Genomic DNA, 12,024 nt, shown 5'->3' on the forward strand with positions numbered 1-12,024 from the left:
AGGATCTACATACTTGCACTACAACAAAGGCTGTTCTTCTCAGAGCATTTCTTACACATTTGGGCTGTGGAAGAGCATCATGGAATGCTGCTGGAATGACCTAAGAACTGTCAAAGTCCCATGGATGAGATGGCTGTCCTGGCCATGTGCTGCAGGGCCATGTTTGATTCAGACAAATAATGTCTCTTCACATTTCCTTTAATCAGACAGACTTGTATAAGTCTCCTATTCTGGAAATCCATCTGTATTTTCTTTCACAGTTTTGATATTTCTAATCATATTTTATATTCATGTTCTGCAGTTTTGAATTCCAAAGTGCTGTCAAGTTCCATGATTTGACCAGGACTGCCTAGGTGGCATTTCCAACCAGCTGGTAGCAGAAATAGCACATGGCACAAAGGAGGAAAACTAAACTCATATAATCTGTTGCATTTACATAATCTGCTTGCTGAATTAATTTCACTGACTGGCAGCAGGTGGAAGGAAGGTGAGAACATCAGAAAGGTTTTGTTAAATGGCAATCCTTAACTCCATTTTCATTGGAAAGATCAGGTTTTGGATCTGCCCATTACGTCTGGAGCCTGTGCTGTACATTGGGGACATGAGAGGCAAGTCTGGTTCCGTTTGCTCTTGGGATTTGAGGGGCAGACATGCTAAAAAGGCAAGGTTATTGTAAGTTTTAGTCCCTTCATGCAAAGGTTGTTTTGTACCTCAGAACCCTCTGGTGAGAGAACCAATTTTTTTGGTTTGTTTTTCTTTTCCTTTAACACATGAGCTATCAAACTGGACTCCACAACTAAGTGCCATGCACACCACTTGTCCTAAATGTTATCCTTTTGTAGCCTCCAGAAGGTAAATACCTTCCAACTATATGTATTTACACATGATAAAAGGTCACAGTCCTCTCTGAACAACTCTGCATGCCTAAAGCACTTGGAACTGTGTGTTCACTCACTGCTGCCCAGTTCCATGCCATACCAGCAGCCTCCAAACTGAGCTGCCTTGAAATACACCACTGCCGTTTCTGTAGGGAAGGGTGTGCCTTGAAAAGCTGAATTTATTCCCAGTTTCAGGGACATGTAAGGAATTAGGAATCTGTGTTATCCCTTCACCACGTTTCCTTACCCTGCAATGGACAGATAGACTTGATTTATCCTGAAAGGTGCTTCAGCCTGGCCTGTTGTAATTAGCCTTAGGTAGATTTTAAATGAGCACCATGACATCATATCTGGCTACTTCTGTTTTTCCTGTATTTCTGAGGCATCTTTATTACTCATTGTGCTGATTCTGTGATTTGTGGTTTCTATATTAAGTGGTTTAGAATCTCTCTTTACTGGAATAAGTGTTGATTTCACTGTTTGATCCAGGGGAGAGAAACTTCTAGGGCATGTTGTCATTCCTTGGTCCTGGAACCTCACTGTTCACCTCATCTGCTATTCTGTTGGCAATCCTCTACTTCCTCTCTATGTGTCATTTGTACAGCAAACTGTTTGTGTCACATGCAAATCTTTTTTTTAAGCCTGGTTTTCTACTTACACTGACAAATTTGTAATCCATTGCATTGCTTTAGCCTAAGACCACTTCATATTTTTGATAGACTAATGTAGGAAGTAATAAAGTTGCATAGAACCTCAGATAAATTGTGGGGTTTATTTGTGGCTTGTAAGAAGCTTATGTACTCTTTGCCAACATCTGGCAGCTCGGAAGCTTGGGTGGAACTGAATGAAAGTTGCTCTGAGCTGCAGATTGTGTTTGCTCCAGTGCCCAGCAGTGTGCTTGTTCACAGGGGTCTTCCTACACACCAGCCTGTCTTCCCTGGGGAGGGGAGGCACTGAAGGCTGTTCTGGGAGAGAAGGCTGAAGAGAAAACTGCAGGTGGACTTTGCCAAAGTGCTGTTTGTCACCCAGCCTAATATTGGTTGCAAATAACTGGATTTTTTTTCCCCTTGTTTGCTTCCCCCCCCCCCAATTTGTTAATGATAATGTTGATTATTACTCCTTTTGCCACAGATTTTTGTCAAGTGGGGGGTTGTTGTGTGGATTCTGTCAGTCTTTTCTAAATGCAACTGATTCAACACATCATAGGTAATTTAAAAAGAATTTTCGCTAGATTATTTTACCTTTTTCTTTCTTTTCTGTAAAATGCAATATCTGCAACTGAGTGCAGTGTATCAGTTCACAGCAGTTGAATGAAATAATTCTGCTAGACCTCCTGTGCTTTATGTAAAATATCCTGGAGCCAATATTAATTGCTTTTCCAACTTGAAGGTAACTCTGGTCTCTGTTCTTTCCTCTCCCAATTCCATTTTTTATATAATCATTCCCATCAGCATTATTCTCAGGTTTTCTTGATTTTTTTCCCTCCTAAATGTAAATGTGCCAGGCTAATCAGAATGGTGGGGCAGAATTTTAAAGATGCTCCCATTCATCTACAGTTCTACTGAAATGTAATTAAGTAACAAAGATTACAATGTCCCATGCATATAAATTTTAATGACACATATCCATAATAGTCATGCACCATGGATTAGGTAGTTTTAATATCTCTAACCCTTATTCTGACCTGTTCTCAGATATTTTTTAAATCCTTCAGGGTGAATTATTAGTGGGGATCATAGAATTTCCGAGATATTTGTTATGGGAATCAGCTTCTCAGACAGTTGTTTTCCTTGGTTAATCAGAATCACTCTCCTTTGCCTGCTGCCTTCCCTGGGGCATTAGAAAGCACAGGGAGAGGGGACTGCTGGACTGCTGGCCTCTGGCAGTGAAACAAAGCTCAGGCACTGTCCAATTCCCATGGCAAAACACTGGCAAGTCTTTTATTAACTTCCATGGAAGTTATTCCAGAGTGAGAGCAGTTTTCCCAATTAAGTAGCAGGAAGACTATTTCTTTAGGCTTACAGCTTGAGCTATATGCTGTATTAGATTTTACCCAGCATTCCCACCGAAGGCAGCTCTATTTATTGTAGTATGTTACAGGCTCGGGGATTTTTTCTGGTTGACAGTTTTTTCTGGTTGATGGTTAATGAGCATATTATCAAAAACTGCCTCTCAACGTTATGCTGGCTTGCACTGCTTAAACTCAGTATTATTTTAAAATGAAGAAGTCTTACTTCTTTCTGTACGAACTAAAGGCCTGCTTGCATGATAAATGCAAAGCACTTTTCAAACATGTTTCAGAAGTTCATTTTGTTTGCCTTTCCCTTGTGGTGGTGTAAGAACTGTGGCCTTTGGGCAGCAGGGTGAGTGTGTGCCTGCCTTCCACGCAGACAGGTGCTGCTGCTCTGCTCTCACCTCTGCACTGCACTGTGTGCTCACTGGCTTACTAATTGGGCAAACATGACAGCGCAGAATTTTCCAGCATGAGAAGTGTGACTGTGCCCATGTCTGCTCCTCTGTTTGGCTATCCAGCCCCTGGCAGCAGCACAGTCAATTCCAGGCTCCCAGGGGGGCCTTTGGGCTGCTGAGAGCTCTGCTGGGGAATGCACTGTTTACAGGCAGTCCAGGGCTTCTCATCCAGCCTTCTCAGAAGCTCTGGGCTTCTGTGAAGCTGAAGATTTGTAAGAATCCTACCTAAGCTGCTTTTTGGCAGAGGTTAATGGAATTAACTGTTCTGCTTTATTTTTGTAAATTAGGCCTCTATACATCCTCATTTGCAAAGCTGTTTCCCTGCTTTCCTCTTCTTTTCTCACTGAAGAAAACAATGGCTTTGTCCTCAGGGAGAAGGAACAAATGAATTTTTCACTCATCTTATTCCAATTGTCTCTTTCAACTCAGTGACATTTAAAAAGTTCTGTTTTCTGTAAACATACTGCTGGGTATTCCATGCTGCGTGTTAAGCTGGGTAATGAAATGTTGCAGCAAATACGTGTTGACTGTGGTTACATTGCATAAAAAACCAGAAAGAAATTATATTTTCATTTTTCATCAAGTGTAAAAGATACTCTGGGATAAATTGAATTTCACATTGAAAAGGCAGAGAGTTCTAATTTTAATTAATGGCTAAGTAATCATGTTAAATGAAGATCAGCCAGCTCAGTGTAAGCTACTTTTGAACAGAACTTGGTTGTTGTAAATCACTTCTGTCTATACTGTCAGGCAGATATTTAAGACTTCACAAGACTTCACTTTCACACCACTAGAAAATTCTACAGTAGTGTAGAAAACTTTTCCACTTACTTCTTCCAACCATGTTTCAAGGATTCAGTGGTACCAGCCATCATTTCAGACCTATGGAGGTCAATAATTTACAGCATTAGTTTTCTTTGAGTCACTAACTGCACCTTTATTTTAATAGGAAATGAAAAGGGGAAGGATATTTCCTGGTGGTTAAGAAATATGGGAAAATACTACTTTTTCTTCTCTTAAGAGTAATCTGATTCCACTTTTCAGTAAAGCAGCTGTGTTAGGAACTGTGTGTTGTCAATCTCAAAAACCATTTTGTTAAATGATCTTCTATAACTTTTTTCTCTGTGAAGCCCAAGAAGCTGGTTTAGATGAGATTAAGACACGTGCTATAATTACTTCTATTATTCATCATCCTACTGCAAATTGTACTGGAATTTACAAAGTGAAGAATCATCTTTCATACAGGCCTTGTTTATAAGTGGTCTATGCCTACAGGATAAAGTACTTTCTCTTGCTGTCTAATAAATTGTGAGAGTACTGAGGAGCCCAAGCTAGATTTGACTGTATCTGAATAGTGTTGTATATTCATGGCAACAATTATCCAAGAAAATGCTGAAATATTTTCAGTTATTTCCGTGTTCTTGGCAAATGCAAGTAAGGTAATAAGTTGTCAGAATTATGGCTCAGGAAATGACCAGATAAACTCTGCAAAATTGGACTTAGGTTCCTAAGCCTTTCTCTGCAGGGAGGAGCTCTCAGCATTCAGTGGCACATCCATAGGGACACCTCCCACTGTGCCAGGGCTGCCCACCCTCCCAGGGAAGGATTTCTTCCCAAGGGAGGAGTGGCTTTTGAGCAGCTAAGCAAGGACAATTGCCAAAAGGCAATTCTTGGATCTATTTAATGTCATTGAGACACACCAAGGAGAAAATTCAAAGATGGCTTGTCTGAGCAGGTGCTGATAATAAATAAATTGCTTATTTGCAGACAAGTGAAGATGGCAATTCTGCTTATAAAGATATTCTTACTTTTTTTTTTTGAATGATTACTAATTGATTTGCAGAACTGGAGCTGCTGCCATTTGATTCCTCTTTTCATTTATCGCACAGATTAATTTCTGACCATTTTTATCTATGAAGCATGTGGTCTTCTAGCCCAAAACCACAAAGATATCCGTTTTAGATCTTAGAAGTATGAAGTCTGTCCTGAACATTTATATGAAACAATAGAAAATAGAAAAGTGACAGATTTCTAGAACTTGAACAGCTTTTTTCAAATTGGCTATTTATGGAATACTGATAGCCAAATGTTCTTTCCTCATCTTGCTAAGCTGTGTCATGTTACTGGAAGCCCGAGATCTGTCATCAGTGCACGTTGCTACGTTGGAGCTGCTTATTTGCAGTCTGGTAGCACACAGGGCCTTTCTGCCTTGGAGCCTCCTGCTGTGGGACAGAGCTGAGCAGGATGAAGTGCTTGGACAGCAGCAGAGGGTGGGACTCTGTAAGAACCAGGGGAGTTGCTGTGAAGGTGCAGGCCTGCCCAGGACCCAGGCTGTTTCTGTCTCTCTAGGTGGAGCTGAGTTCTTCTCCAGATGGGGTTTCATATCTTGTTTAATCTCATGTTCCCTTGAGGTGCTTGGGCTGAGCCAAGGGAAGGAACTGATCCAGCCTAGCAGTAACTTGTTAAGAATTTGAAAAAGCTCAAAAATTACTTCTTGAGTGAATCACCCTGTGTGAAACCCAAATCCTGCTCAATGTGCTCAGTACCAGGTCTAGCAAGGGAGAGAGAGAAAATCAGACAGTCTTCTTCAACAGTCTGTAATTGGGTCAGTTTAAAGTAACTGTGAAGTTGCAGCCTGGAGTGGAAACGATCAGTAAATTCTCCTCCTTGATAAGAGTTTCTCTCATTATCTACTCTGCTAATTTTCCTGAAGGCCTTGGAGACAGGACATAAACTTTGGATTGCCTTGTCAGCAGCAGGGTCTGGCTGAAGGCTCAGTCCTCTTTCCCTGGAAGTTGCCCTGGTGCTCTGGGCCTCCTGGCACTGCTCCTTCCCCCTCTCTCCTCACTTGCTGACCCCTGGCTGCTCCCCTTCTGCTCCTTTATGCCTGCTCTCACTGCTGCTGTAGTTTGCAGCCAGAAGGGCTGTCAGGAACCTTAGAGAGAAGCTTTGCCCTGCAGTTGCTTTCGAAAGCTGACCTCGTTAAAAAAAGGTAACCAAAAGCAGAGAGAAATGTGGTTACTTTTTGTTATGCTGAAAATGAAACGTCAGCTGGATGAAATGAACCAAGTTATTTGAGAAAGAGATTGGGTAACTGGGTAGTTAAGACACTGTTGGAACAGTGGTGATAAACTTGAAGTCATAGCTCTACCTGCTTTAAAAATAACAAATTTAATAAAAAACGCCACACCAAAGCCACCCAACAGTCTATCTCTCTTTAGCTGCCTATCACAGGCACAGCCCAGGGCTTAAGAGCTGATTTTCTAAAAAATGTTTCTGAAACAGTGTCCCAGGCACCGGGAAAATAGCTAAATGACCTGTCTTCATCTTTTCCTAGAACAAAAAGGGCATCAAAACCTCACTGGTGCTTTGTCAGACTAAGTACAGATTCCCTCTGGAGAAGGGAATCATTAGCAGTGCTCACAGGAACCTGACAGACCTCAGAGTGTTACCTGAGGGAAGAGAGCTCTCTGTACATCTCCTGGAGGTCTCTGCTGTCCCAGCACAGGTGCTGCTGCTTCCCCTCCCTGAAATGCTGTTCCTTAGATGTTCTCCAGGCTGGAGGAGAGACTTCAAATGTGCAGGAGCTTGGTTTGCCCTAAAATGTAATTTTTTCTATTCTGTTCCCAGTCTTCTGTGATTTCAGGTTCAGACAATGGTGTCCTTAGCTCCTGTGGACACCAGTGCTCATAGGAGTTTCAGGAAACACCACTGGCTATCATTAGCCAGTATAAGTAAGAGGATCACGTTCTGGCACTGAAGGTTTTTCTTCTTTATAACAGCTTATTACACATTTGAAGGCAACATGAGCCCTGACTAACTCTATATGTGGGAAAACTCTTCAGAACAAATAATTTGCTCTGTAATGTAATTGCTGATCTTGCAGTGTTGGGAGGGTGAATTCTAATGCCAAATAAATAAAATTTTCACTTGTATTACTGTTTTCAGTATTGATGATCAATAAAATAATTGCTCTCCACTGATGTTTAATTCCAAATATAAAAAAAAGGGGATGTTATTGTAGTGTTATCTGGGTGAGTCATGTGGGAGGACTCAAGTTTTCTGACTGCTCAAGAAGATAGGCAGTTTGGCTTGCATACAGATGTACAGTGTTTTAAAAGAATAAGTTTGTGACTCAGGCCAGGCAAGCATTATCACTCATAAATGTATGGGAAGCTGGCAGAAGAGGGGTTGGTAATAAGGAATCAATTTTAAGAGGCTGTTCTGGAAGATATGCATGATTTGGGCAATCCTAATTGTGACAAGAAAATGTGTCTGTGTGCAGAGCTCCTGCACAGCGGGTTTGTTCCTGCAAGCAGGATGGATTTCTGTTGCACTGCTGACAGGGAACACATACCTTGAGCTTATCTTCATATTTTATGGATCCTTCAATTTACATTTGTATAATGAGGCAATATGGATCTCATAAGCATCTTTCTGAGCAAAACTCTCCTTCAGTTTTTTTTTTTTAACATAGTGGTTTGGCTTTCTCAGAGACCCTGGACATGGGGCCCTTTCTGTAGCTGACTAATAGAACTGTCATTATTCCTTTCTGCTTTAAAGGAAACACTGCATCATTCCTTTTTACATTCCAAGACATTTTTAAAACATAAATAATAGATGGGTTATAGTCATCCCTGTATTTTGAAAGGCTCTTGTTTTCACACAGAAATTGCTTCATGTTCTACTGTTGCTTCCCTGATCAGTAGTGTTGGGTCACTGAATGTATGTTTGAAAGATCAGCTGCTTCTGATTAGGAACAAGTGTCATGTCTTCCAGCTCTTCTGAAGCTGGGTTTGGAGCTGCTTCTGTTTTATTTCCCTGAAGCTCACAGCACAATCCAGTCACACCAAGGGAATGTTTTCCCCATGCACCAGCTGATACAGCAACTGTAGCTGCACTTGAGTACTTAGTTAAATGAAAGCACTGCTGGCTTATGAGCTGTGCATTAATGCAGATATATTAAAAGCCTTCTGAAGATGTTGGCAGAATTTTCATATTGCTAAATGAAATACAAATGAAGGTTTAATTGCTAAATCCAGATCTCTTCTGCATTATAAAGCTTTTTCTTTGCTCTCTTACTGTTGTAAGAGAAGTACTAGCATAGCATATTAAATTAATGTTTCTTCTGGAAGTCGCAGTGGTAGTCTGTAAGTAGAGCTGCTCAAAACTGTCTGGTAGAAGTTAATAGAAAAATATTCAAAAGCTTGGCAGCAGAAGGTTTAACTATGAGCTGCCCAACATGCCTGGGGAGGAAATGGATGCACTACCTTCAGTGTCCTGAACAGCCTCACAGCAGTGGAGGGATTTCTTGTCCCAGGGCTGAAGGGTGGGCAGGCAGGACTAGCAGGAGTGTCGGGGTCTCTGTCTGCTGCCTGCTGAGGCAGTGCCAGCACAGCTGCCATGGAGAGAGAGGCTGCACACAGGGCACGTGCTCACTCAGGGGTCAGGGGTACCCACGGACATGAGGCGTTCTCCAAGGCTGAGCACACAGTACAGCTTGTAGGCATTGAGGGTGTAGCTGTAAAGCTGGCCTAAATCAGTTTGTTTCATTTCCCCTAAGGGTCTGGTTAAGGAAATAGTGATTGAAATGGAGATGGTGGCTGTGAAGGGTTGGTTTTGGAAAGAGTGGATGTATGACTTGTTTTCTGCACTCCTGGTTTTTAGCACAGATTTAAAGACCCATGTGTAATTTCTTTTTCCTTTGAAGTGTATGCAGGACACACCATGCACTTCTGTTTAGATTTATAAAACTGCAGGGTTTAGTGAGTCTCTAAGGCTTTTGTGCCTCATCTTGATGAATGCAGTGCCCTTCCAAAAGAGAAAGTGCTGCAAGGCAGAAGCAGAGAACAGCCAGATGCCTGTGTCCTAGTGCAGTACTCACACTGCTGTGTTCACCTGCACAGCTGCAGTCATCTGGTTCTTCTAACTCCCTTATGTCTCCAGAAGTGCTTGGATTCCCCTCTTGGTTGTCCTACTTCTCCACTTATTCCCTGCTGTCTCCCCACACTCTTAACTTTATTCTTCCCTTCACCTCTGCTTTTGAAGCTCCCAGGGCCATGCTGTACAGACCCAGAAGCTTGCTTTGGGGTCCTGGACCTTGTGTGGGTTGATGGGGACATGTTAAGGGGAGAAGGAAAAGAGCTGCCTCCTGAAAGGGGCACAGGCAGCTTGGCTGTGGAGGAGAGTGTTGTAGATGTCGGCGAACCCAATGGGAAGAATGATGATGTCTAACTCCATTTCAGAAGGCTGAATGATTGCTTTATTATAATTATGTTATAATACATTAATATGCTATATAAAAGAGGATACTAAATATTGCATGCTACTTTCTCTAACTATCATATCTAACTAACTCACAACTTGTGACCCTGTTCTCCAGAGCCCAGACACAGGTGGATCCAACTGGCTGTCAGGACCAAACAATCCACCATGATCCAACCAAGCACTCACTCTGGGTAAACAATTCTCCAAACACATTCCACAAGAGAAAAACAAGGAGCAGAAATAGAAATAGTTTTCTCTTTCATTTCTCTCTGTGCACCTCAATAAAAAATCCTGAGAGAGAGAGAAATGTGCTTGCCACAGGAGAGAGGCACTGAGAAATAGAAGCAGAGCTTCCAAGGGGGCTTTGCAACAAGGGGTCCCCCACCCATCTCCATCCTCCTTGGGTGAGCTCCTGCTTGAGCCTTCCTTGGGGTGCAACTCTCATACAGGATTCCCTTTGCCTGGGGAAAGGGAGAGGTCATAGACCTTCCCTGCCTGGAGACTTTCTTTCGTGCTGTAGACTTCAAAAGTGTGTTTGTGTGAGGTGTCTGTCATGGTGTTAGCTGTGGAATACCTGGGACCAGGGTAAATCGGGGCTGGAGGGGTTTTGGAAGTAGGGAAACAGCCGTGGCAAAAGAAAAACAATGTGTCTATTTTGAACTTGAATAGCTTGGATTATTAAACTTGGATTTGTATAATTACAATGTTCAAGCAGAAAAGTGACACCATCCCAGGAATCAATTTTACCTTGAAATAGCAAAGTGACTTGGAGGAAGTTGTTAGTGGAATGGCTGGAGCTCACTTTTTCACAGAACCACATCAGAAAGTGTTCAATTCCAGTATTTAAAGAATTACCCATTGGTGCCCGGTTCTGTTAACCTCTGAAAATCCCAGATGAGACAGGTGGGATTGAGAGTCCAGAAAGCTGAATTTTATTCTTTGTGTGTGCCAATTTTGATTTTACATTTTACAAGTCAGTCTCTCCACAGATAAAATTTTAATAGGTTTCTATATCTTTTAATTAAGAACTAGTTGTAAAGCTCTCCCAGCTGTTACTTGAGTCCTACATAAAGTTTCAATAGCTTTGTGAGGTATGAATTTTCTTTTAAAAACTCTTCCTAACCCTTTGCCAAGTATAATTGACACAGTACTTGTCCATTTGCCTATTACTTTGCTCCTTTATTATTGTCCCTGCCTACAGTCCACCTTGGATGGATGTTATCTGTACTGGTCCTTGTGGTCAAAGCTTCTTAATAAGATGCCATCATTTCTGCTGTCTTATGTTCCTTTGATGCTGATGAGGTTCCAAAGTGTTAGAATGTATATTATAGTGATCAGATTATTATTTTAGCTGTGAATTGCTTTTGAATTGCTGGGTGAATTATGGCTGGTCCTAGTGAGTTCTTACAGTTTACTATTTCAATTTATTGTGCAATAAAATGTCAGTTCATTTTTGGTCACATTTTCAGCTGCATCACTCTTTCATCTATGGATTTTCTGTACTAAATGTGCAAAAAGGTCCATCTGGTTTTTGTACAGTCACTGTGTTTTCTGTGGCTAGTCCAGCTTGATCCCACAGACTTTGGCAGCCGTCCTGCTCCTGACGTAATGATGAAGGTGTGTTAAAGATTATTGCAATGCTGCAATTCTGTCTACTTAAAGTCTTTTTGGCCTGTCATACTGTGTTTTTTACAGCCAGCCTGCCATGGTTTATATTCATTTCTGTTACATGCATATGCCATGATCTCTTTTGATACTGTTGTTGGTAATACCTTCTCCTAACCTGCCTTTCCAACACAGTGGCTGGTTTGCTGTTAGCCTTTCAGCAGGGTTCTTTGAGGTGAGTGGTATATGCTCACCTCCTAGCATGCTGTGCTTACATAACCTTCACATACTTGCTAATACTTAACATTGGAAATTCTGTTTATTTTAAAAACCTTTCACTTTTTAGTTATAGCGCCTTTTTAAAATCAAGTGGAATTTTTTTTAAACTTTTGTCTACTTTAGAGATATTGAATCTTACTGTATCAGGGTCTCTCTTACAGACTGCCTTTTCATAGTAATATTCTTGATGAGGACCTTGACATTGCTGTGACTGTGTCACAAGGTGGCTTTTTGTAGTGGGTCCCCTATTTGTCACTCCCCGAAGTCAATCTACAGATCATATTTGTCACACAGCATGTCTGAAATAACAAAACCCTACCATTACTGCTGTTTTCCTGTGCTAGCAATCATTCTAGTTTCTCTGGGCACAACAGGGTTGCTCTTCTCAAATGAAAAAGATTACATTGTCCTTAATAATGTATTTTTCCTGTATTTGAACATGGACTTGGAGTTTCATAGAGATTCTATTCTTCTTGTTGGTACATTTCACCAAGCTCTGATATGATTCTAAAATATTTGTGATACA

The 12,024-nt window shown here is 41.4% G+C and overlaps 2 protein-coding genes across 9 annotated transcripts in view; one reads left to right on the forward strand and one right to left on the reverse strand.

The window, feature by feature from the left end:
• Positions 1–12,024, forward strand: part of CTNNA3 (catenin alpha 3) — a 427,746-nt gene that overhangs the window by 154,475 nt on the left and 261,247 nt on the right. The window lies entirely within an intron of this gene.
• The window catches only part of LRRTM3 (leucine rich repeat transmembrane neuronal 3), an 80,643-nt gene that overhangs the window by 45,798 nt on the left and 22,821 nt on the right, over positions 1–12,024 (reverse strand). Inside the window, exon 3 of one of the 3 annotated variants that reach the window (XM_053983477.1) lies at positions 4,179–4,229. The exons of the other annotated variants lie outside the window; for them this stretch is intronic. Coding sequence (XP_053839452.1) covers positions 4,224–4,229 — 6 coding nt within the window. The 3' untranslated portion in view covers positions 4,179–4,223. The remainder of the gene's footprint in view (positions 1–4,178; positions 4,230–12,024) is intronic. 3 annotated transcript variants of the gene reach the window in all.

The sequence above is a fragment of the Vidua macroura genome, chromosome 8, assembly GCF_024509145.1.
Source record: "Vidua macroura isolate BioBank_ID:100142 chromosome 8, ASM2450914v1, whole genome shotgun sequence".
NCBI lineage: Eukaryota > Metazoa > Chordata > Aves > Passeriformes > Viduidae > Vidua > Vidua macroura.